General features: G+C 45.2%; 1 protein-coding gene across 4 annotated transcripts; it reads left to right on the top strand.

Annotated features, from left to right (window-relative positions):
* Positions 1–25585, top strand: pbx4 (pre-B-cell leukemia transcription factor 4). Of its 4 annotated transcripts, XM_052048423.1 has the most exons (10): positions 1–776; positions 4483–4596; positions 6103–6176; positions 18139–18383; positions 19568–19758; positions 19914–20049; positions 20871–21027; positions 21298–21368; positions 23429–23515; positions 24698–25585. In XM_052048423.1, exons 1-10 carry the CDS (start codon positions 592–594, stop codon positions 24785–24787), a joined length of 1350 nt encoding a protein of 449 aa, XP_051904383.1. In that variant the 5' UTR covers positions 1–591; the 3' UTR covers positions 24788–25585. The 4 variants fall into 4 exon arrangements, with proteins under 4 accessions (XP_051904383.1, XP_051904384.1, XP_051904385.1 ...); XM_052048424.1 differs by lacking the exon at positions 4483–4596 and having other exon boundaries at positions 3–776; XM_052048425.1 differs by lacking the exon at positions 21298–21368 and having other exon boundaries at positions 5–776.
* The last annotated feature ends 1548 nt before the right edge of the window (positions 25586–27133 follow it).

Here is a 27133-nt window from a genome sequence, read left to right on the forward strand (position 1 = left end):
CACATCCCACATAGTCGCGCGACATTCAGCAACAACAATGGCCAAGCGTAGTCTGTGGCGGTAGGAGCTCTGTCTCGCTCTCTCGTCGGAGTCCTCCCTTCCCCGCTTTCACTCGATTTTTGGACTCGGCGGCGGCGAAAAATCCACCCGTAGAGACTGGCGCTGGTGTTTTATTTTTTATTTTTTGTTTGATATCACTCATCCCACAATGTTCGAGGCGAGCCCACACGGACCGTGCGTGTGTGTCCCCGCTGCTGCTTCTTCTTCTTGGCCGCTGGGTTGCGGCTACTAACCTAGCTGCTTTTCACTCGGTGCTTAGCTAACGCTTTTAGCCCCCCACACGCCCACCCCCGTCGTTTTTTTCCAACAACAAGCCAATGTTTTAGGGTATTTGCGTGAACCGCTTCATGACAACAACTGTTGCCAACTACCTACTATTCGTCAAAGAAGCGTGCGTGTATGTTTGTCGCGGAAACTAGTTTGCGGGCTAGCTAACAGGCTAGCTATTTGTGTGCGTGTGTGTGTGCGCGTGCGTGTGTGCGTGTATTCGCGTAAAGGAAGGAAAACGGCGAGTTTCCTTTTTAACAAAGTATGGATGACCAGACGAGGATGCTGACGGGTCTCACCGGACTTGGTGGACTACAGCCAGGCGACGTGGGCGACCCGGACTCTGTTCGGAAACAGCAGTCCCTCGGCCAGCCCCAACAAGACATCGGGGATATCCTACAGCAAATAATGGCCATCACCGACGAGAGCCTGGACGAAGCACAGGCCAGGTAAGAGCGGCCAAGAGCCATTTTCCATCGCGTTGCTACGCTGCTCTGGAGCTCGGACTTCGCAAACACGATTCTTTTAAAATAACAATTATTTGTAATCATCAACTTTATAATACATGATCAGCAACCACTTTGACGCTCGCGATTTACGAGTGTTTATATAAAACTGGCAGTTCTTTGTTACATCAATTGTGCTCAGCTGCCTTTTGAGTTTGCAAACACATTTCGGGTGTCATAACCGGCGGACGTTGGCGGATTCTTTTGTTTTTAGTTGTGAAAGTTTGAGTTTTCACAGCGAGACAATGGTTGTTGCACTGCTAATGATCTCCCAACTACTTGGCTGCCACTTAAACTGCACTTGCATGGCTCATATAACTGCTTCATTACATCACAGCAGCAGTCATAGTTAACATTTTAGGACCTTTTATTAACCCTTGTATAAAACGATTAAAAAAAAACATTCCTCCCACTTGGAGAGAGACATGTCAGGTACATATTGAGTTGTTGATGTAGTTTTTGTTCATATAAGGCAGTGTGTGCAGAATCGCCCCCCACCCCAAAGCTGCACCACTTTGCTGTTTATGCCTAATGAGATTTGTCTAATTGCACCCCAATGCGTCTGAGTAGCGTTCTGCATCAATTGATAGTCGATGTCATTATCCGATGAAATGCAAATGAATGCAGGGATTACTCAATTGGCTCGCGTATCCAGTCAGAAGCTCCCTGTGATGACAGCAGCCATTCATTCATACGACTCCTCACTGAATGCTCATATCACAGAGTCATTCCGGTGTTTCCATTATTCCTCGCGAAGGTGGAAATATATGCGAGCAGCGAGCACTCATGCGCCATGTGGCCCAGGGAGCATAAGGTCAGCTTTTAGATAAAGCCCTGGTATCTCAACAATAGGAAGGCGTCCACTCGCAAGACCGTAGCCACAGTGTGATGTGTCATTAGCTAGTGATTTTCCACCCAACATTTGACCACCTGGTTCTCTTAATTAATTCACTCCCCTTTCACTCCCTCCCTCCCTGGTGTTCATCCTTTTCATTGTGTGCTGGGTGCAATCAATTCTCCTATAATGTGTACGCGAGTGCAGCTGTCCGCAAATCGAGTTTCTATTAATGAGGTGGTGTTGAGGGGGAGGGATGCTACTATATGGCCGAGCGTGCCCCCGTGATTGTTTGTTTTTGTTACCTTTTCTGAAGTGCAAGTTTGAGTATACAATCTGGGCCTGTGCAGTTTTTGTTGTTGTCACGCCCACAACCCCCCCCCCCCCTGTAAATATGTTCACACCAGCGTGAATCGTCATCGACCAAATGATAGTGCTTTTCTCTTAAACAGGCACAAGTACAGTGTATGTAACAGGCTAAACAGGTTACAAATATACAGTACATGACTAAAGGTGTGGCTGCTTTTGGAGTACTATATGCGTCCCACTTCTAATAACGCCTATTGCTTTAATGTATGTCCAATTTGTGCCGTTCATGCACAAGAGAGGCACTTCTTTCTGACAAACGCAGGCTGTAATGTGCAAACTATTTAATCAATAAAGGCAATTTCATTCCATTTGATAAAATATTCATCCATTGAACAGTGGGTGTTTGTTTTTAGCTGACAGCCTGACTTGCCTGAGGTTGGAAACCCTTCATCTGCTTGCTAATTGGCCTTTTTTTTTTAAGTTCAGCTAGGGGGAAAAAAAAAAAACAATCGCAACCGACCTGACAACTACGCACAACTTGCTTTTACCTCCTATGCAGGGGTTATGTTGCAGAGTCTGCTTAAATGTGGCAACAAAACTTAGCGACGCGATGGGAAAGTACTCAATGGGACAGATTTTTTTGTCTGTGGGTTGTTATGGCTCTTTATTTACATAAAAAAATCAGACACTGAAAAAGCAAACATTATAAAACCTTGATGTTGAAGTTTTGGAACGGGATAGCGCTGATGTTTCATTATAAACAATGGAACCTGTAGGGCAGGGGTGCCCAAACTTTTTGGATTGAAGATCTACTTTTCGATCAACTAACCTCCCGGGATCTACCCTTACCGACGCGCGCACCGGCACACACACACACACACACACGCACGCCATGATGAGAAACAGCCTGAAATGGAGGCATGCAATGAACTTTTGCAGCCTGTTAACTATCGTAGCTCACACGTACCGTTTTAAAGTGCTTCCCTGGGCCCTCCTAGATTCCTATTCTTTGCTCGTGCCCTCGGTGAATTGTACATGAAGCAAACTCTGAATGAGAATCATGACGATAAAAGATAAGGCGCAACAGCTCTGATCACAGGCTGCAATTGCAAACTGCTGAGCGCTAACAACTTCCGGTGACGTAATCACGAGCCACCGTAAATAGATTTACATGCTTTATTTTATTTTTTTGATTTTTTTTTTGTGTGAAAATGAGACTGATAGGATGATTAGGGTGCAGCCTACATTAACACAAAAAATATATTACTAACATGTACAAAGACACACAAATGTTATTTTTTTTTCTCCTCAACAAACCTCGGATCTACTTGGGACCTGTCTTAGATCTACCGTTAGATCAGGATCTACCTAATGGGCACCCCTGCTGTAGGGTGTCAAAACAGAGGGCATGCATGTTCAGTGTTCATGGAATGCTCAAATACGCCGCAGTCAAAACAGTCATTGCAATTGTGCTCGTGACCTAATTTATTGTGACATTACTTATCAAAGTCTTCATTTTCATAGTGCATGTAGCAGTGGTTGTCAAATTGCGGTACAAATTAAGCAAGTAAATCCATCCTTTTTTTATCTTTCCACCATTTCCTTATACTAGCACTTGCTGTCGACTTCAAATGACATCAGAGTGCCCACGGGTGAGCTGTGACGTTCATGAGCAGAGCCAAGGCAAAATGGCAAATGGATAAAAACGAGTGGATTTATCTGCTTAATTCATATTCCACAAAAGCAACATTAATCAAAATACACTGTTTAGTCCCGTGGGGACGCATAGAATATAATTCTGTGAAACGTTTTGACATGCCTTCCCCGTTTTAGAATATTTTGCTTTTCAAGATTTATTTTGGCACAATTTTTAACTTTCAATGATTTGAATTGCATCATTATTCAAGTCAGTGTTTTATTTATATTTAGTTTGTTTATCCTCTACAAGAACTGACGTAAAGTACATGCCAACAATGTTTATGACCAATAAGACACCATTTTTTTGCGTCAGAATGGCCAACTCTTGCAGTAACATACATTTTTACAGGTTTAGCTCAGTACAAAACTCTAAAAACAACAACAAAACAAACAAGACGATTTTAGCATATCTTTTTGGGTCATTTTTCCAGCTGTTTTTGAACAGCGTTTGGAAGAGAAAACGAAGGCACGGGATTGTGCAGCCCTGTCGGAGGTCGTTCGCTACAAATGGGTTTGGTCCTTTTCCAAAGGCCACGCTGAAAACTGAATGGTCGTCATCGTCGTAATTCTTACTCCGGTCTCTGGTCAAGTTTGTGCCTCCCGCATCCACTCCTCAGTCATGATTTCCAAACAGAACATGTGACGAGGCTGACACGTGACCATGACACTCCTGTTGTGGAGGGTGTGTTGGGATGGGGAGCGGTCAGGGCAGCGCAAGAACTTTGGTGCCATTTCCCGCACAACCTGCCTGCCCTGCGCCTTCATCCTCTTCACCCACCCCACCCCCTCCTGTCGCCATATGTTTAGATGCTGGCCAGAAGATTCGCCGGCGCATTGGGGTGGATCAGACGACCCCACAGAGGGAGGGAGAGCAGGGGGGGGCACGGCAGGGGGTGGCCTGCCAGTCAACTTCCAGTACAGGTCAGTACAGGACCGCATGAGCACCTCCCTCTCCCCCTCCTGCTCATACCCTCCATTCTGATGGCAGCCCTCCCCCAACTCAAATCCAGCCGTGATACGTTTAATGCCACATAAAAAAAAAAAAAACGCTACATCAATTTGTAGCGCTGCGATGAAAAAAAAAAATGGAAGCAAGACGTCAGCCTGGAAATGCTCGCAACTGCCGAAAACCCCCCAAAAAACTAGGTTGGCGTGTTGGTGGCGAGCCAGGAAGAGCACATTAAATGTCCAAAGTTTTGAATCAGTTCACACTCAAAGATTAACTCATCCACTCCCAAAGACGTTTTTAAACGTCGTTTCAGACTTGGTCTAGAATCGGCTGGTACTGAATTAGTTAATAACGCAGTTAAATTTTTTTTATCCGATGAATCGATGGGATGATTCACAGAATGTTAAGGTTGCTTGTTGCTGGTCTACGAGAGTGGCTCTACCCAAGACAAATTCCTTGTGTGTTTTCAACATACGGGGTCAGTAAATATCATTCCGATGCTTCCAATTCTTGTAAATAAAATACATATTTGATAGTTGCAGCCCTATTACTCTGGATCACATTGAGACAGCACTACAAGAAATAGAATTTAGGGCCGTCCATGCAGTCCCTGCTTGACTTACTCGGGGCGTTCACAACTGGAATTGTTGTTGTGGTCAGGTGTAGCCAAGTCATATTCATTTGTGGTTGTCTTTTAAATGTTTTGTTTTGGTGGAAAATACCGTGTCATCTTTTTTTCAGTCCATGCTCATCACATTTTGTTTTGTTTCATCTGAACACCAAATGGGGGCGGGGGGGGGGGGGGCGCGAAAGTTATTGCCTCTCCGACATGTTCATAATGCACCCGTTGTGATGTCATAATGGGCTCATGTTTGTTCTGTCACGGCCAGACAGTTGCCATTAATGTGAATGACACATCTCCCGCTACTTCAACGGTGATTGAATCTAATGAGATACACCGGGGTAGATTTAATGGATCTGACGCTCCAGTTGGAAGTCTTAATAATGTGAAATGAATTAGTTTTTGAGTCTCATCGAAACTCGCCGCCAATCAACTCCCGATTCTGAATATTTGCCACGACTACTTTACAAGTCGGGCATGCAGACGACTTACGCCAGCGGTTACAGAACACACCAGCAACTCTGTAACTCATTAGCTATTAAAGCTCCCCGACTTGCCCAACACTGCTAATCACCGAAATCCCCCCCCCCCCCCCCCCCACCACGTTGATGCATGAGATACATTTCTGATATCACACACAAAAGCAATTCCCATTGAGAATGCTGTGAAGCAGCTCTGCTTGACACACTTTTGAAACACTTGCGCGTACCTCGGGAGACTAGCGTGCGTTTTAAGAAGAGGAAGACGTCGTACAAGTTGAGATGGGGGGGTGTGGGGGTTCCTTTTTATTTTATTTTATTTTTTGTTACTCCTCGCTCTCTCCCCCACTTCTGATTCCCTCTTCTCTCTCGTGCAGGAAGCATGCCCTTAACTGTCACCGAATGAAGCCAGCCCTGTTCAGTGTTCTCTGTGAGATCAAAGAGAAGACAGGTGAGTTTCGACTCCTAGCATTTTTTTTCTGTTTTTATTCTGTCACTCCACACAATTTGAAACCCCAGTTTGGAGGTGCACCGTCGCGCCTTCCTTTCAATAATGGCTTCCCTGCATCCGAGCTACTTCCTTCCTGGCCTCGCCGAATTTGCAAATGATTGAGCGTCGATTGTATTTTGTTTGGACTCTGCGGTGTCGATTGTCAGTAGGTTTGGGTGAAATCATGTTCCCTCGGACACTAACAACTGTTCACTTACGTACCGCAATCACAACATCTACCATATCGTCTTCAAATTAATTGCATGGAGGGAAAAAAATAAGAAAACTACCCTCGTATAATCCTGACAGAATATTCACAGTTGACATGAGGCAGATATGAAAAGACTCGGCGGGGGTTTTAGTCTCTTACCCCACCTCGACATGCTGTTCTCCGACGCACTCTTAGAACGTCCACACTCGCTGCAGTATCATGCAATTATGCACCAGTAGTAAATTGCCTCCGCCTATCAATGCTTTACCCTCAGCGGTGCGACCAGACGAACGAAAAAATACAAAACCCTTTCTAATAACGTTGCCCGATCTCATCTAAACACGAGGTGATAGAAGGCTATGTTTGAAACACATGCGGTTATTTAGCCTTTGATCGCCGTCGCTCCGTTACTTTAAGGAAAACCAGCTGGTTATCCCCATCTTGTTAGCTATTCCAGTCAGCTATCTGACACATTCGAGTGCGGTTCAAAGGACGAAGGCTTAGGATGGCTGGCAGATTGATGGTTATGGTAGTGTGAATGGGTGGGATTTTGAATCCCCCCCCTAACCCACCCTCGTATCCCCCTTCCTTGGTTTCTCTTTCCCCTGTGTGCTTGCCTCTCACATGTGTATCTTCTGGAAAGAAAAGGGGGAAAAAAATCCTCTCTTGTTCAAATACAATTTGAAAATGCTGCACTGCTGCCCGCCGTGGGCCTCTGTCAATAATGTATTATTGCTCTCCAGTGATTGGAGAAAAGTACAGGCTCGGCTTGAGTGACTGGGGCAGGGTATACCACCGTTTCCTAGGCAACGGCTGCTTTTATTTACCCTAATGCCATTCACTTTGATTTTCACATTTCATCTCGCAGCCCACTAGAGAAAGAAGCTCTCTTCGTACTCGTACAGTAAGCCGAATATGCAAGGGGGGGGGCACAAAGGTTAGTTCAAAGATAGCGCCATACTGGAGGTGAATATCCGAAGATGCAGAACTATTTGGCTTTGCTGGTTAGCTGCTGGCCATCTGCCACGCAAGCGGCCTCCCCGCTGCACCGTTACCTGCTTTGGCATTTCTCTGCTCCCTCATAAGACCCCCTGCAGGCTCCATTATATGCTGGCGGAATGGGAATTGACTCCTCTTCGGTACTGCTTTTGGAAGACCCAGTCAGTAACCCTCCTGTAGCTCCACACATTTTATGCAGTTCGACCCCCCCCCCCCCCCCACACACACACACACACTGAGGAGTGTGTATATATCAGTGCATATACACACACATTCTCTCTCCCCCTCCCTCTCTCTCTCTCTCTTGCTCGCTCGCTCCCTCTCACATACAGTACAAGCGCAGTGAAGGAGGATAAAAGCGAACTCGGTCTTTGGGTCTACTCCTACTGATTCTGTGTTGTCCTCTCTGCCTCAGCCTCACTCCCTTTCTTGAAAGAGAAGACTCGCTTTGAACTCGGGGCTTTGATATGGAAATGTAATGGTGCTGTTGGGGGAGCAGGAGGGGGTGGGGGGTGAGTTGGGGGGGGGGAGGTGAATTCCTCTGAGTGCTGCAGTTGGTTAGATTGTTTTCATTGTAAAGGAAATGTTCCTGCGCAAAATGCCAGTGCCCCCTTCTCGCTGCCTCACCCACCCGACCCAGCAGATTCGACATCTGCATGAAATGTGATCCCGATTAATAGTTCATTTCAAAAACACACTTTGAGGAAGAAAGTAAAAGACGTAACATGATCAGAGTGAGGAGTTTAGGGGCTTTGCTTCAACTCTTGTTCTCTTCTCCCTGGCTCTCACGGGTATTTACTGTAAAAATAGCTCACGTGTAGTGCAATGGGACAGCGTCTACCAAACATCTCCCACAAGCTACCGCGGTTATTCTCAGAAGTTTTTACATTTAGTTTAGGCGTCTTTTTCGTCGTTATCCGTTTGCCTTTCATGTTCTCCCATTTGCCGCGCACGTAAACAATGCGAGCTTGTCGCTGACTCTCGTCTGTCACAACCCCTCAAGTTCCTTTTATTTACGCGCGCGAACAATGCCAATTTATTTTCAGAGGTATTTTGAATAGGATTGGAATGGTTTTTACGAGGAATTGATGTGATACCGTCCGACCTTGTCCCCTGGAGACCACAAAGACAAGCGCACATTTGATATGTGGCAGCTAGCTCGGGAAGCTGTCCTCGTTTTACTTATACTTTATTTAACCGTTGTTTAGCTAGCTAAGGCAATTGAAAACAGATTCTCATTTGCAGTGCTGACCTTGGCAACAGGCAGCAAAACGAATGCCCCCGCAACAATTGTAAATGCATGGACGACAAACGATGGTGTGATACCGTTACTTAACATTTCATCATTGCACACGGTGAATAACAAGTTCCAAACGTGGTGATTTTAATATTGGCTGAGGAGAATTCGAGTCTTTTGGGCCATGGAATTGGATTGAAAAGTAACGCCGACTTTGGTCGCAAAGATTTTGACTCATTCACTCCCAAAGACGTTTTTAAACGTCTTTTCAGACTTGGTCCGGAATTGGCTGGTACTGAATGAGTTAATAAAAGTGCTCGGAACAGAGAGTGCGGGTGGCGATGCGTATGGTGACCAAAGGGCGAAGACGGGGCGGCTTCTTGCCAATGAGTGTTAAAACTAAAACGGTCTTTGTAGGAAATTGGCTGGCTCCATTTGAAAATTTTAATCTCAAGCATGAAGGCACACAGAAATGTGCGTACCTCCGTTACGCTGCCAGGTAGCGTGCGCGACTTCTGACGCGGCGGTGATGTTCTGCAAACAATCTTTATCGAGCTAATATGCCTGCGATGACCCCGTTTTCAGATCGCAGTCGCAGATTATTCGCAGCACCCCTCCGTGGCACGCATCACAATACAGTAAGAGCTCAGGCCGCCAAATGGCCTCAATTACATGTTAATGGAATTGCAACATAGTTGAAGTTGTAAAAACACAAAACAGGCTGTTAATTAACCCGGTTGTTTATTCACGACCGCCGTAGTCATTAGTGGCTTGTTTTGACAAGTCTAAGTTCTAAGGCGTTGACTCAAGTAAGTATAAATAAATAAATTAAGAAATGAACACCATGGTAGATATTTGTTGGCCACAAAAACAACAACCGGAGGTTAGCATGTAGTTTAAACTTATTTTTTTTCTTTTATTTTTGTTGTTTTTAGCCCCACCTGACTTACACGTTGGTGCTATTAATTTAATTGAACCGCACACTCGAAGCTTTGTGCACCACGGGCCTCATTACAGCATCTTAATTATTACAAGTTTTAAAGAGCCCAATTTAGAAAAGCAATAACATTTTATTGTTGTTCCGAACCTATGGGCTGTCATTATTGTATTTTTATGAAGCTTTCTAGCAGCACTAACCCCCCGCCCCCTCCCCACACCCCGATTCCACACATGGACAAATTCTCGGCTTTTGAAAGGATTTCCTGAAACCTCTCGATTTGTATTAATGCAATGCAGTGGAGCAGGATTATCTCATTGCTTTTTGAGGAATCTCACTTGTGATGCGTGGCGTCCTGTCACTCAGCCTGCCCCCGCCCCCCTTCTCTCTCGCCGAAGAGAGTGGAAAAAAGATGGTGTTGGGGGGGCGGGGTGCAGGAGTGATACAGGGAGATTGATGAGGCAGTAAGAGCAGGAGTAATTACTCGATGTCCATTTCCCAAGCCAGATTGGCAGACGGCTAATATCACACAGACCCCTGGCCCTGACAGACGCATCACCAACCCTTCCACCCCCCTCCCAATTTCAACTGGTGAAGCAAGGCACCTCAACCTTCAGCCCAGGCCTAACGCTGTGTGGTCCGGCTGACTTTCCCCATGTGGCATTATTCCTACAGGAACTGAGCTGGAGTTTTGGATGAAGATGCCCCAGTGCAATATTTAGTTGCCCTTATATGATATTTGTCCTGTTTCATCACGCCATTAAAAAATATACATGACTGGCTTCTGCACACTCTGCAATTGACCCTTGCACATATAACCAATTTGCTGCAAGGTAAACAAGTAAGACCCCCTGTGCGACCACAGTACGACAAATGTACATCCCACCCGCAATCTTTTTTTCCACAAACCATTTTCAAGGAAGAAGCATGTTGCCTTAGCTGCTGTACATGCATTATAATCATACAGAGAAAGGAATCATATGGGAATAAAAGCGAGAATGTGGATATTCAAGAGGCCGCTGGCTCCAATTCTTTGACTGAACTTGTGCATTTCCACAACAGAGTGTCTCCACGCTGTACATATCGCTGGCATGGAACCAAAACAAAAACTGTTTTTCAGCTGATAACATTGCATCGGCAAAGCGCGTAAGATGATTTCAAATCTCAACAATAGTCAATGATCTATATATTTTTTAGAAATGGACCCACATGGCCACTGACCAGTAGTGTTGATTGGTGGAAAAACAGGAAATGAACCAAATTTGGACTCAAAAGTATTAATCTGTTGTTTCTTTGTGTACTCTAACGGTTTGGCACAGCCACCGAGTTGGCTGCGACCGCTTGGATGTTGCGTCAACGCAGACGTAATTTTTTGTTAAGAAAACTCATGCGTTTTGGTGATACTCTCCACGCTTCGCTTTTTAATCTACAGCTTCTTATGACGCTACAAATATGTATTATTTAAGAACAATTTTAAAAAAGGAAAAAAATATATCCTATACAACACCTTTCACCAGCGATTCTGATATTTAAATTCACAGTCAAATAACTGGCCAACGGCACGAACGAATGCGATTATTTAACCAATCTCAGGATAGAATCAATGTCAAGTTTGTCAACTGGAAGCACTTAATTAGCCCGTTCCATCCCCCTCACCTTACCGTGATATGTGATTAGCTACTCAAATAAATTTGTGTCCAGGTGTGATACTTCTGAGTAAATCTCAAGACCAGGAAATCTTACACGACTCGCCATACTGACACACTGGGGCAACGTCGCCCTATGCAGGGAATTCCAACCTCTTCATCGCATCTGCTCTTATTCGCAGCATGTCCTGTTCCTCTCACACTGCTTTGAAAGGTCTCTTGATTCAAAAGACATGCGAACACGTTGTCAACTGGATTGCAATACGTCGGGTGGCAGAAGGGGTGGGAGAATGTCAGATCCCAGCTCTTAATCCTGACTAATTAAGGATTAATTGTCATTGATGGGAGCCTTCCACTCCTCTGCTATTGTTCAGGTCGTTATCTCACACTGTTTTACACCGCGTCATAAATGCGGGGATTGGCAGTGATATAGTGGTTAAAGTCGGCGCTGTAAACCTACTTTGACACAAAGTTGACTTAGGTCTTCTGTTTAAAATAAATGGGGGGGTGGGGGGGAATCGATCACTTTAGCGCTCTGCTTGTAACCAAACGAAGCAGGTTGATATTAACGCCAATGTGTTAATTTTGTGGGGGTGTTTTTACACCTGCATTAATTCATTTAACGCCTTGGTGCCTTTTTTTTCCCCCCAACAATTCTTGGTCAAAGCCACTTAAACTCATTCACTCCCAAATACGTTTTTAAATGTCTTTTCAGACTTGGTCCAGAATTGGCTCGTACTGAATGAGTTAAAAACTACATTTGGTTTGGCTATGATATGGTGTCCGTCTAAAAATATAACTAACGATAAGCGCGCTAGTTTTCGACCCATTTCTTTTTCAACAGGTGAGCTTGCACTTAAATAACCTGGAGAAAAAAAACACGGGTGCATGGGTATTTTGACCAACCATAAACATGATTAGCCCGGTGGCTTTTATTCCTCAGAGGTGCATCAACCAGTGTAGGCTAAACATGTCGCCTCAGCTTTGTGACACCATCTGACTGTGTCATAATGCTTGTTCACGTGTTATAAATGAGGAGCGCTCGTCTGATCTATCGCTTAATTGCGGCATCATTTGCATAACAGTGCAAATTAACGACCTCTCAAATGAGCGTTCATTTTTCACAAAGTCTTTAGGAGCTCCTTAAGAGTCTGCGCTAATGAGCACAGGAGGCAGCTGGCCTGATGAGAGTCGACTGGGGGACGAGTCGAGCCGTGCCGTTGCCTCTTTGCTTTTTACGCCGCCGCCGCCTTCCTCATCCTCCTCTTCCTCTTGTGACATTTCACAAAGCCGTGCTTTTCATCTTTCCCCCCCGCGCACAACGGCACCGGGCTTGATATTACACCGGAGACCAACTCTTGTGATCCTCATTCCTTTAGTGTTGATTAATCACATTTTGAAGCAACAGAAGCAAAATGGAGTGCGTTACTGAAGCCGCAACCGGAAGATACGCCGTGGATTCCAGTCTCAACTCGTGTGCCGTCTACACAAGAGCGTCAGCGATGGGGAATTAATGTAGATCGAGGCAGACCACCGCAATGCAACACCGCGCAGACAGTGTAGCTGAAAAAATCTGCACACCCATCTTCAAATGAGACCAAAAGAAACCCTTTCAAAACTTTGTCCAATATCAATGTGGCATATAACCTTGACAACACATCTGAATTCAAAAATATATATTTTCAAGAGGGCACTTAAAAAGAATAAACAAATGAGGTGATTGCACAAGTGTGCACACCCTCTTATAGAAGTGTGGCTAGGTTTGTAATTAACCGATTACATTCAAGCTCAAGCTAAAATTGGAGTCGGCGCACACCCACGACCATTTAAAGTGCGTCTGCTTAACCCCGAACCCCAAATAAATTTCAGCTCTTCTATCAAGTATGCCTTCTGGTTTAGAGCTAACACAGATTGCTGTTTGGAACTGTTCATAATTCCTTCCCCCGTTCATACTGATGCGTCATTGTAGGATGGCGATGAGCAGTGTTGTATCTGTGCCAAAGATACCCGTTTGAACGATGTCCCCAAAATTTCAACCTTGGTTTCATCGAACCTTAGCCCCCCCCCCCCCCCCACAGACACACACACAAATTGGGAGCTTGGTAACTGGGGCATAAGACAAGGTGGAAGGAATTATGAACTGTTCAAATTATTTGGGGACGATCTGAGAGGTGTGTACTGACTGATTTCAGATGAGTTTGATTGGTTATCTCTGAACACAGCCACGTTCCCGGTTATGAGGGTGTGTACACTTATGCTTCCACATCATTTCAGTTGTTTATTGATACCTACCACCTCCAGAGATTTTTAAAACTTCTATTGAGCTGGTCACATGTCACATTATCGGCGGTAGTTTCGGAACGCAGAACATTCAGGAAATGTTTAAATGTTAGAATTAATTAATTGGTTTCATTCATCGTAGAAATCTTGGCAAATGTGTAGTCCTCTGACAGATTCTGTTTGAAAAATCTATATACATAATTTTTTTAGTTTGGTTGCTTCGTAAAGCAGGCGCTGTGCTTATTGGGGGATTAACGTCTTAACTTTTTTTTTTCTTCTGATGACAATAAAAGTAACTACTTCAGCCCTTACCATGCCGGCACTTCAAATAATTTGATGTCCTCTGACATCACATTTTCTATCATTTAATCGCAGAAACGGACATCATGAAGTTTTTATGGGGAAAATTCAGCAAATTAAATTTAACGTGCTGTTTGTGATGACGATTTTTTTTTGTTTCTTTTATGGAGCCTAGCGTTGCATTTTAATGACTACTATCTCTGTTTTCCGATAAATTAATTAGTCATTTACGGACTCTGATGGCCTATCAGCTAAGTTGCATGTTAGAATATAAACATTGTGATTTTTATTTGCATTGCGCTCTTTGGTAGTTAATATTAAAATTGTATTCGACTCTCGCATTGTTTTGATCACACAAAATATGCATATTAATGATTGAGACGTAGCAAAGCTTCCCATTACCTGACAGCACTAATTGATCTATCCCTCATTAGTGTTAAGTGTGTGTGTTTGTGCTCGAGTAAGACGGTGTGTATGAACGTTCAAAAAAAAAAAAGTGGGCGGGGGCTCCGTGTCGTCATTGCTTCAGCGTCCAAATCTATCCCTTTTAGTTAATTAAGTGCTGATTAATGATGTGCTGGGGCTGAAGTGTCGCTCAAAGTGCGACTTGTCCAATTCCACACAGTAATCAGACCACGTTGTGTTTCTGTATGTACAGGTGTGTGTGTGCGTGCGTGCGTGTGTGTGTGTTTGTGTAAAATTGTAGCGTCGTGGAGGGCTGCGTGCAACAAGACTCTGGTGAGCTCCCCAAACAGATGCTGATTAGTGTGAGCTGCTTAAAGTAGCAATGAACATATGGATTGTGCTCATTAAGTTGACTGTACTCCTCCCCAAAAACACCTTATTTAATACAAAAAAGGATATGTAACATTGCTTTAATTAATGTTAACATTTACAGCATTTTCATTTACTTGGAGTTCTTTAAGATGACGTCTCATTTATAATGCGGCCTCTTTAGTGTTGATGTCCAAGTCCTCGTCTCCAATGACCCTCTTATTTTTTTTTTGGTTCCTTTCTACTAGCATGACAATAACCTGATTAAAAAAATGTTATGAATAGCATATTTCTATAAGTAGCGCTTGTAACAGGCAGATCTCCCATTTTCCTTGTAAGGTAAATTTGCACCTTCTTTTACTGTACACTTTTTTTTTATAATTGTGGCAAGATCTCCGTGTCCCAGTTCTTTTTATCTGTGTAATGAAAGGATAACTGATGTATTCACACTCCCATCTTTTCTCCCTCTCGCTGGCATGCCTCGACTCTGGATTCTTTATATATATATATATTTTTTGTAACCGCTCGGTGTCTCTTCCCCGCTTTGCGCAAACACACACACAGACGCACATCTTCTCCTGCGACTCCTTTTTGCAATTCTCCTTGGTTCTCCTTCCACCCTCCCCTCTCTCCTCACCTTTTTTTTTCTCCCCTCCTCTTCCTCCCCTTCCCCTATCCTTCTCTCCCGCTCCCTTGCTCTCTCCCAGTGAAAGGCTGAGAATACCCAAGGGAGCTGATGCAATTAAAATGCTAATCCTGTCTGTCTACAGAGAGAGGGCGAGGGGGGGGGGGTGGCTGACAGCATGAGGGATTGCGGCTCACATGGAGAACTCGACTGAAATGGAGAACAGAGGGGGGGGTGAGAGAGGCGGTGGGGGTGCGCTGAAAGGGAGAAGGGGGGAGGGGATGCGTGTTGGTGGTGGGGAGACGGGAGTGAAAAAGGGGATGCTAGCGAGGGGAAAGACAGACAAGGATAAAGCTTGTGCTGTGAGCTGAGCAATGATATACTGACTGAGTTTAAGTCTTATCTGCGCCTCGGTGTGGACGGCATTACGGTTAATGTACATCACACCACAGTATTGCTTCGGTTCTTCACCCCGTTACTTACAGCCAAGCTCCAAACGCCACAACCCCCGATGTTGTGTCTGCACAGCTCAGCGGCTCGCGCGCTTAGCTGGCTGGCTGGCTGGCAAAAGCCGCCGCCGAAATGAGAAAGATTATGTATGCAGCGAAAGCCCAGCTGGATACCCTGAATATTTCATAGTGTATGCTGCTCGCTCCATCTCTCTGTGCCACCGCGAGGGTGGGAACATGTGCAAAGTACTGTCGGCTTCTTCTCTCGGTCTTATCGGAGTAAGACGGAATTTAAGTAAGCGCCGCTTGTCGTTAACTCAAACCGTCGTGCCTGCGCTCTCAAGAGCCGGTTGAGCAAAACAGCCCCCCCCCTCACCCTATTTGATGTCTTTTTTCCACAGCATTTAAAAATGCAAGTCAAGAGCAAAAAACAAGCCAAAATGATGGAATCCTTTTTCTTGGAAATAAATGTCCCTTATTTCCACGGCCATATGTACAATCCAAATTCACTGTAGCTTCTGCTGTAATAACCACTCGACCACTAGACTGTGCTTGAGTGGGATTGTGGGTAATCACGGCTTAATTAGAGTAATTAGGGAAATGCAGGGGGCATTAGGCTACGGGTGGGGGGGCATAATGAGGGTGGGAGTGGGGGCAAATTGGTGAGAAGCTCTCGGTGTTCTACAGTTGCCCTCTGTACTGTACATCAGCTCTCTTTCTCCCTGAATGGGCAGTTTAAAAAAAAATAGCCCCGCTGACACCCGTGATGGACTAATTTTTTTTTTTGTCTGCGCACACAACTCGCCTCAATCAAAAAGGTGACCATTTAAGCAGCAAGAATAGGTGCCCAAATGTTCCTTTTTTGGGTGTTGAATTAGTTTCACGTTTTCAGACTAAGTAGCGAAGAGCCTGCTGGTGAATGACTTGCGAGGGAGGAAAAAGTGGAGGGAAAATGATGGGCGAATCAGGGTCATTAGTTCAGGCGGCAGGGTCTGCTGCATTCCTGAGTCCTAAGATGGGGGAGCAGCAGAGCAGGAATGTGCCTTGGAAAGAGAAGAGACCTAAGCAGAGGCAAAGAAACAGGCAAGAAGGAACAAGAAAAAAAGGAGGGGAGGGGGTGGAGGCAGGGGAGGGAGGGAAGTTGGACGCTTTGCTACAAATGGTGGAACACTCATTTATCAAATGAAGGTTGGAGGGGGGGAAAAAAAAACAACTCATCTGCTCGGTTTGTGGCATCTGCAATGTTTGCGGGAACTTTTCTTCTTTTGCACTTCAGACGCATTTTGTAGTTACTAACCTGTTGGATTTTTTTTGTTTTTTTAACATAGTTTTTTAACATCCACACAGTGACTCACTGTTGTACAAAAGTCACACGAAGCAGAGACGCTTCCACCGATTGAGCCCGTGAACTCCCGTCACCTTTGACTAAACTAGCATAACCCGCGAGGACCGACCCAGTTTCCTGCGGGATTAATTCTGTCATCCATATTGTTGGCGTATGTTTAAAGCAAACATCCTGGAGTTAGTCTCCTGTTTACCAAATTGTCACATGGGGACTTCTGGCTTCATTTTTAGACAAGTCCATTGATATTTTGTGAAACTGTCAAGCACTTGAAAAAAAATAGTAGTGTGCTTGATAAAGGTACGGTCACTCCGAATATCATTGGGAGTTTCATTTCACAGAAGACGTTTTTAAACGTCTTTTCAGACTTGGTCAAGAATTGGCTGGTACTGAATGAGTTAATAATTTCATAAAATAGTTCATTTTTTCCGCATTATTAACACATTATTAACCTGCAAGAGGCAATGTTGCCATGTTAATGCAACAGTATTCACCTGCAGAGGCACACACTCTGTCTCCAAGAGGTGGACTCATTCTCTTTACCTCTCCTGGAAAAGTGTGAAAAGAAAATGGAGTGAAACGTGTGAGGCGGCGACGTCAAAGAGAGTCGTCTGCGGCAGAAAGTTTCCACCAACGGTGTGTGTTATCTGGAGGTTTGTGTATGTGTGAAAGAGAGAGATGAGAGAGGGGCTGCGGGCTGACAGAGGTCCTGGTATAATACAGTGGTGGAGAGCAACGACTGATAACTATACTTATGGCCACTGGGGCTCATAGTGACAGCACATGCACTCCCATTACTGGTCCCATGCCTCATGCCCTTATCGCTGGCAGCCTGCCACCGAGGGACCACACTGCCCTCTGCTGTGCAACCCGAGCACAAGTTGGGGTTCAGTGGCAATTCGCTCGGCGACCACTAGGGGCGGGCGGAAGAACCCGGCTGGGGTTGACAGAGCTTGACCTCTCTGAATTTTAGGAGAGGTGGGTTTACTTTCCGACGCGCTCGTGGGAAGGAATAGCTCAATGTATGAAGCGGAATGTAAAACTTTTGAAGTAGCGCAACCGGCACCCGTACTAAAATGTCCTCAGCTAACAACATTTCGCCCCTTTCTATTTTTCTGTCCAGTTTTGAGTATACGAGGCGTGCAGGAGGAAGACCCCCCAGATCCGCAGATCATGCGTCTGGACAACATGCTACTGGCAGAAGGCGTGTCCGGGCCAGAGAAAGGTGGCGGGTCTGCTGCCGCGGCGGCCGCGGCAGCTGCGGCGGGCGGCTCGCCCACTGACAGCAGCATCGAACACTCTGACTACAGAGCCAAACTCGCTCAGATTCGCCAGATATACCACTCGGAGCTGGAGAAGTATGAACAGGTGTGATGCACGGGCTACTTGGAGATCATTCGAAAACCTCCCGGTCACGTTTAAGTCGCGTTTGCACCGAGCGGTGCCGCGATGTGTCGAGCGCCACCTTTCAAGGACCCGACCGATGTGGTTGCTACCCAAAACTGGACAGCGGATGTCAAATTAATTGGAGCCCATTCCGAACAGGACTACATTGTTGAATTAAAATGTATTGTTTGGAATTAGCCAAACAGCATTCTTCCAAAAGTGATTTGTTTTTTAGTACATGCAAACTCCACACAGGGAAGCCGGAGCTGGAATCGAACCCGGTACCTGTGCACTGTGAAACCGACGTGCTAACTACTGGACTAACGGGCCGCCAACAGTTAACATAAAATGACAAAATAATACAACACAAGACACAAAATATTTTTAGCAAACACATTGGTATATTCTTTGTAATATACATTTCCTTAGAAGGTAGACATGATTTTAGACGTTTTTTGATGCTAACGTTAACGTTAAAAAGTCAGGATTTAACATGCAGAGTGATTCTATTCCATTTTATTTCAATGGTTAAAAGGAATTCCATCTCAGCTAAGTGATCCCAAAAACCGTTTTAGCTTGGTTATTTTTTTTTTAAATGACCTTTTTATGTATTTATATCCTATCCCAAAAAGGGCAATATGCTATCGTCGTATTTGGGAAGTTATACATTTATTTATATCCTATCCCAAAAAGGGCAATATGCTATCGTCGTATTTGGCAAGCCCGCTTCACAGGTGAGCGGTCCTGGTTTTGCGTCGCAGCTCAAGTGTGCGGAATTTGCAAGCCCTTCCAACACTTGTGCTTTTTATTTTTTATTTTTCCCCCTGTCCTCCGTTTCCCTTCCGAATTCATGAAATGTTTGGTTCATTAAGGACTCGCTCACGACCACAATGAGGACAAACGTGATCGGAAACGGGTGGACGGATGTCCCAAAGTTTCCCAATTTTTTGGAGTTGCATGTCGTCTGTGAAAACTCCTCGTCATACTTCCTCATGACAAGCAGATTATCCAGTCAGAAAGAGTTAGCGAGCCGAGATGCTCTCTTCACATCCACCGACTCTTTCGTAGCACCTGACAGCTTCTCTCCTTTGTCTTTTTTTTAAATTTATTTTTTTTATCACGAGAAGCTTTCAAGACTCGTCTTCTCTCGCTCTCTCCCTCCGCAGGCATGCAGCGAGTTCACCAACCATGTAATGAACCTGCTGAGAGAGCAGTCTCGAACACGGCCCATCTCGCCCAAGGAGATCGAGCGCATGGTGGCCATCATCCACCGCAAGTTCAGCTCCATCCAGATGCAGCTCAAGCAGAGCACCTGCGAGGCCGTCATGATCCTGCGCTCGCGCTTCCTTGACGCCAGGTCTGTGCGAAACGTAGCCCCCGTGTCTTATTTGTGCGTGTCCGTCTGTCTGATTTGCTGGTCATACTCTCCAAGAACAAAAAAATGGAGAATCCTTTTGCACGACGGCGGACATTCCGAGCATGTTGCCCATTGTTTCCTCTGTCCCGCATCAGACGCAAGAGGCGCAATTTCAACAAGCAAGCGACAGAGGTGCTCAACGAGTATTTCTACTCCCACTTGTCTAATCCTTACCCAAGTGAGGAGGCGAAGGAGGAGCTGGCCAAAAAGTGCGGGATCACAGTGTCTCAGGTAACTTGGTTCTCACCCGTGTGTATTTTTTTTTTAATTTTTAGTCCAGTCAAGATTCCAATATTTGGCTGAATAACATTCTAATTAGCGATTAATCAGCCTGTTAATTTGAGAGAATAAAAATGCAACTCATAAAATAACTTCTTTTTTGGAGGGGCCCTCAACGCATACAACTATAGACTGTTTTATATTATTTGCGCTTTTTTGTGGTAAAATGCTTGAATTTCATTTTGTTGAAATTTTGTCTTACATTGTAAGTTGTTAATGTCGGCAAAAAAATATTAAAAATCTGCAATATTTTTCAGATTATTTGCAATGTAGACCAAAACTATTATAGCTAATGAAAAAAAACGGAACTTCAAACTCAGATGCAGAGCTGGATGAGGGATTTTCTCCTCGTTAATTTTTTTTTAAAAGAACATTGGGGAAAAAATAAAAATCTGCAATATTTTTCAGATTACTTGCAATGTAGACCAAAATTATTATAGCTAATGAAAAAAACAGAAAATCCCCCCCTCACCCCACACAAAAAAAAAAACCTGAGCTTCAAACTCAGATGCAAAGAGCTGGATGAGGGATTTTCTCCTCATTAAAAAAAATAAAATTAAAAAAAGAACATTGAGGGATAAAAAATCTTAAACCTTTTTTAGCATTTAAACTTGCACATTTTACCCCCCCCCCCCCCTGCTTACCAATATGCATGTGCCTTCAAGATGATGGGGTTTGGTTGGGTGACATTAGTGAGTCTGTGCCTCGTGGATTTCAAGCCTGCTTTTGTGTGGTTTGTCAGCCTAACACTGCGTGGCGCGTCCGTTCCGCAGGTCTCTAATTGGTTCGGCAACAAGAGAATACGTTACAAGAAGAACATCGGCAAGTTCCAGGAGGAAGCCAACCTCTACGCAGTCAAGACAGCAGTGGACGCCGCCAACGTGTCGGCGCAAGCCAGCCAGGCCAACTCACCGGCGACTCCCAACTCAGGTAAGACACGTGACGTGGCGACGACGCGTCATTCCGGACGGCCTACGGATCCGCGATGCCGTCACGCTGTTCGGGTTAAGGGTAGCTACTGACTTTTCTGCCACCTGGAAATAGTTTGTCACCTCTTCCTCACAAACATGTATCTTCGCCTCCGCTTCAAAAGCATCCCAAATGCCGCGCGCTACTTTTTGACTGACGAAACACGCACGCCGTGACGTCTTCATGTGTTGCCTGTGGGGTCATCGGGGTGCTGCGGTTTGTCTCACGCAGGCGACGGCTACGTTGGGCTGCGATTGCTCAACGGGGAGGGCATCGGCATGGCACCCTCTCTGCAGCCGCAGGTACGCACCGAGGACGGCTGCGCCCGCCGACCCTCGCTGCCAGGCTTCCGGCGGTAGCTTTCCTTTAGCGTAGCTTCCTTTTGGATCCCGACCCCTCTTCCCCTCCCGGTCCCTTCTCGCCCCAAGCAAGTCCTCGGCAAGGCGCACTGGGGAATTGTAGAATCGTTGCAGTGTCCAATCCTTTAGTTGTGTGAGCGTGTCCTCCTCCTCCTCCTCGGCGCCGAGCAATTGTCAGCTTTCACCCTCGGGTGCAGATCGACGATACACACTTCCCGCCTCCATTGATCCCCGCCACGCTCCTACAAACATACCCCCCCTCCCACCCCCTCTGCTTGTTATGTCCAGATGCACTTGAACAGAAAAAGTATGCAAGCATAAAATACCGTCTCATCGGATCGTCATCGAAGTCACAACAATAGACGGATGCGCACTAATGCCATGCAAATAATTGTTTTGCAGCGTGTAGTGCTGCAAAGTCCCCAAACTTTTTCCAGTGAGGGCCACATAACTTTTCCCTTCTCTGATGGGGGGCCAGTGTCAGTTTGTAACAGAAAAAGTGTAACGATCGTAGGGCAGCTTAAAAAATGTATTGTTTTCCAGAAAGCCACACATAACCAAATAACCCTTTCCAGGTTCTTGACAGAAAAAAAGTCAGGAAACAAATAAGAACACGATTAATGAAATGAATAATAACTAACTAAACCCTCACTGAGTTCTTCACAGAAAAAACTGGAAATAAATAATAACTAAATAACTCTCTCTGGGTTCTTCATAGAAAAAAAAAGCCATGGAACATTAACTTTCTGTTGTGCCAGTTGTCAGAGCAGAATCTCTCTGACACATATGAGCAGTCTCTTAAAGTTCTTGTGTTCCTTCCTTATCATCCTTTTGTAGGTTCCAGTAGGCTTGTAGACACCTCTGTTTGCAGTTAGGGTTTTTTTGGTGCGTTTTTAACACGGTGGCGGGTCATTTTGACCCGAGGACAACAGGAGGGTTCGAGGGCCAAATGTGCTGACGGGCCGTATCCGGCCCGCGGCCCGTAGTTTGGGGACCCTTGGTGTAGTGGATAAATGTCAGAAATATTTATTTTAAAGTTGTTCCAGCTAACATGACTGTTTTAGCAAAACACAAAGAAATAAATAAATCGCAGACACAACATGTGGAGATGAGACGCAGCCTGGCAAGACATTTGCTCGGACCTGGCAAAAGGAAGAGTCCAACTTTGTGCACATGAAAGAAATTCCATCAGGATTTTCATCCTAATTGAGGCGTTGACATGGAGCCTTTTCATTCCGTTTGGTTATTCGGTTTCATTCCAATCGGAACGCAAGGCTCCATGTGAACTTGGCGACAGAGAGCCCAAAGCAGATGCATGAAAGGGCCACGTGCGGCTCCCGAGCTGCTGGTTGCAGACCGCTGAAATAGCTGCTTCCCCAAGTCAAACTAAATTCTTCAATGTTTTTTTTTTGTAGTCGTTTCATCCCTAGACAAAAAAAAAATTCTACAAAAACATGGACATGCTACCAACGTAGCTTCTGCAATTTAGCGGCGATGCCTGTATTTGTTCCGCCTGTCACTACACGTCACTAGCATGCATAGATGAGCGCAGGTACATTTGCAGCCCATAAAATTCTGACTAATCACCTGCAATTGCGATTTTTTTTCATCTGTTGTGACTTCGATGACGCTCCGGTTTCATTTGATGACCCAATTTATGCAGGAATCCAGAGAAACGATTCTAATACTTTTTCCCCTGCAAGTGTCCATTCGCCAGCGCAAACAGAGCACAACCTGTCCCGGTGAGCTTTTTGGTTCCGTGCCGTCTCGCTGGCTCCATCTCTTTTGGCATCTTTCCTTTTCCTCCGGGAAAGGAAACGCAACGGTGCGTGTCACGTTAGCTCTGATTAGAATGAACCGGAACATTCCGTGGTCAACAAGACAGGCAGCGATGACTACACGATTGCGGAGACTCACTCGACGATGTTGTCGTCTGGTTGCGGCGTTTGAAAGTAACGACTTTGTGGAGTTGCTGTGATTGACTGCTGGGTGTGTGTTGACAGGTGGATACCCTGCACCGTGCTACACACCTGACGGGCGGCTATGAGGAGCTGTCAGGTAGTGGCCTCTACACCCCTCATCGCCTGGATGTGAGTAAATCTTTCGAATACATCATCACTGCCGGTTGGCGTCCTTTTTCAGTTCATATCAAGGAGCCACACTTTTTTTTTTCCTTCCACCATTTGAAGCAGTGTCCAGCAGTTTGGAAAACAATCATCAACATTCTGCCAGTTTTCCGACGGATGTTACAGACCCAGGGCCCGAGTCATCAAACCTCGTATCCAACGTGGCGAAGCCGAATCAATCTCCCAGCCACACGAGCTTAGCCATGACATCACGTTTTATGTTTTGGCGCCGTCGTGTCACGTGCCCCGGCGCATACGTACATCGTTAGGCGTAGCTTGATGGCTAACATCGATCGGCGTATGTTTGCGGGATGACAGGACTCGCATCGGACAAACGCGTGAAATCAAATTAAAACCGGCGGAGAAAACGAGTACTTGTTGCCTGCGGTATTTTTTTTGTCTTTTCGAAAAGCGTCTCTCGGCAAGCCGGGCCAACTTCCATCTTGTAAAAGTGTTTCATTGACCTTCTTTTTCCACACACTTTACTGACAAACAGACAGTTGTTCTCAAAGTGTCGACGCCAGGGGAATTTCCACAAAATCTGATATGACTATTCATAGTTCTCCGTTTTGTTTTGCGTGACTCGGGAGCGATGATGTTTCTAGTGAAGAAACCATCCAAGTATTTGCGCTTCCTTCTATTCGGGGTTCTCGCAGTAGAGGGGCAAGCTTACTCTGCCGCTGGCCTTCCGTCAGCATTATGTACAAATTGCGTCCTTTTATTGAAAAGCCTTTTTATTTTAAACTAAATTTATTTTGCAAGCAATTTTGTGTTAATACTGTAACCGATCGTTATGCATAACAGGCCACAAAGAAAATTGGGGGCTTATTTGCGTAGCGGACAAATGGGCCGGAATTGGCAGGTATAGAAAATATACATTATGCCACTCCCCATTTCAACTCATCGGTTGGCGGATGGTTTCAATGTCATTATCTTTGTCTCATATTGTAGTATGTGTTGTACTTGTGGGGTCTTTTTTTTTTTAACCCTTTCACGCACGCTGTAACATCATAACATGAGCGATATGAGCTCATGTTATGATGTTACAGCGTAACATGAGCTCATATCGGCCAATTTATCGGCTGGCTCCTTCTCGCAAATCAAGACGGCGCCATACTTGAACCACATTTTTTGTCGTTGTTCCAGGCTAACAGCTGGCAGGACCCCACCAACCCCCCCTCTGTCACCTCCCCTCCCGGAGCTCCCAGCAGCGTCCACTCAGACACCTCCAACTGATCCGGGTGGCTTCCGCCTTCGGCCGTTTCCACTTTTAGGGTTGCGGGGGGGAGGGCGGAGGGGCTGGGGCGGCGTCTTCTCTCACTCACCCCCATCTTGGACTCAACGGGATCATGTCATGAACACAACACACTGTGCTGGAACACAGGACAGCAGCGCAACTCTGGACTTTCCTACCACACCCGTGTCATAATGTTCACACATACATATGTATATGCTCATTATCTTCACACACACGCTCGCGCTCTTCACCTGCGGCTTCGTTCAATTGGTCGCCCTCCCCAGCAGGCTCTTACCAAAGCGTCGCCGCCCGGCTCGTCATCGGCATCACCGCGTTGCACTGTTAGCATCCTTGTTATGAGCGTGGATAGCCGTGGCTAACCGGTTCGCAGACCAAGAAGAAGAGTGGGTGGAACTAATCGCCCCCTTTTTTTTTTTTTTTTTGGTCATTAGGTTTGCCTCCTTTTTTTTCTGTCTGATTGTAGACCATTTTGTGTGCGTGTGGTTTTGTTTTTTGGGTGAGAATGCACCAGCCGCCACCAAAAATCCCCACACGCTGCCAATAGCTCATCGGAGAGGGCGAGGGAGGGAAGGGGCTGGTGATGGCGAGGGCGTCCATCTGGAATCTCGCAACTCTAGTCTTCCATGCATGTTAGGGCTCGTTTTAGCCGCACGTTCTCGTCTTCATTCAGCCCCGCCCACTCTCACTTTTTACCTTGGTTTTTAATTAAGAAAAACAAAGAGAATTAAAAGGTTAGAACTATTACAGTCAGACCAAAACAAAAAACAAAAACGAAATGAGCGTTATGTGGCGCTCGGATAGTTGTGTGCGTCGTCATTGCGATATGCACGAAGACCAACTGTTGTACCAAAACCAAAAATACCCCTGTCAGTAATCATGATATGATGATGCCACCGTTGAATTCTGTCTTGTTTTTTTTTTTGTAGGGGAAGGGGGGCAATTTTATTTTCATCCATCCATTCATCCATTTTCCGAACCGCTTGATCCTCACTAGGGTCGCGGGGGGAGCCTGAGCCTATCCCAGCTGTCTTCGGGCAGTAGGCGGGGGACACCCTGAATCGGTTGCCAGCCAATCGCAGAATTTTATTTTCAATCTTTACAAATATGAACTTCCTATGTTGTTGTTTTTTCCTCTTCCGGCCAATCAGATGAGAGCTCCACTGTCTCTCGACATTGTTACCAAAAAAAAGCCACTTTTTAGCTTAAGTTTTAATGGTAAATATAGAATCGTCTTGTTCTGAAGACAGAAATGTCCTAAAAGAGAAAACAAAAACACCATAAATGTCCAGCGTAATATCCCGACATGTAATTACTTTTGTTACTTTCTAATACACTAAAATGTCATCAAGCCTCCCTCCCTCCACCCTGCCTGACCCGGCCACCTTCCCTCTCTATTTTCTACTTGTGTAATGGATGTCACTGTACAGTTTGTGTAATATTTCACTGTTGCTTTTATAATCTCGGCGCTCGGTGTCAGATGCAAATTTTTATTTGGCCTTTGGACACTCCCCCACACCCCCACACACACACACACATCTCCACCACAAGACCCCCTCACACACACACACACACACACACACACACGATTTACTATATAACTCTGTATCAACTTTATTTTTTATTATGATTGTTATTCTTTAGGCTTTTTGTTACATGACGTACATGATGGAAATGTGGGGTTGACTGCTCGGGACATTTGCTGCTGTGGAAAATGATGGTTCCCATGAAGCTTCCATGAAAGTGATGGGGTGGGGGGGAGGCCTCCACAGTATCAAATGCCCCCTTCTCTCCAAAAAGCCCTTTTGATTATTATCCTTTTTTTTATGTTCTCTTAGTATATTTGTATCGCCGCCCTTTCCCTTGTATCTACCCCTCTCTCTACCTCTGTCTTTCCATCTTTGTTGTATATATATAACCCCGCCCCCCCAATGCCTCCAAACCCACCGCTGTTTTCAGACTCACACGTCTGTCTGAACTCCTTTTATACCTCAACTTTAGAATTGTTCTAGAAAGAAAGAGTTAAAAACAAAGGAAGAATGACAAATTGTAGTGTTCTTATTAGAAACTTAATAAAAAAAATAGTGTGATTTTTTTCCCCACCCTCTCTTTTCTTCTTCCAGTATTTGATTTCAAATTTTAGGAGTGTTTTATTTTACAAGTTGTCACAAACTGCTCTTGTGATAGTCAAATGTAATAAAAAGGAGAAATTGCACCATCTTTTGAATCATGTCAGTCTTATGACACGAAACTTCTGCTTTGGGATGGAGAAAAAAAAGTGAACACCTTCAAAATTGAAACTGGTCAACAGCAAATTTTAATGACAT

Source organism: Hippocampus zosterae, chromosome 17 (assembly GCF_025434085.1).
Source record: "Hippocampus zosterae strain Florida chromosome 17, ASM2543408v3, whole genome shotgun sequence".
Classification (NCBI taxonomy): Eukaryota; Metazoa; Chordata; class Actinopteri; order Syngnathiformes; family Syngnathidae; genus Hippocampus; species Hippocampus zosterae.

Bases quoted from the DNA above. Each gene is read 5' to 3' on its own strand.
- pbx4 (XM_052048423.1), top strand. From the start codon at position 592: ATGGATGACCAGACGAGGATGCTGACGGGTCTCACCGGACTTGGTGGA. The intron at 6,177-18,138 runs GTGAGTTTCGAC...TTTTCTGTCCAG, and splicing joins TGAGATCAAAGAGAAGACAG to TTTTGAGTATACGAGGCGTG. The intron at 21,369-23,428 runs GTACGCACCGAG...GTGTGTTGACAG, and splicing joins CACCCTCTCTGCAGCCGCAG to GTGGATACCCTGCACCGTGC.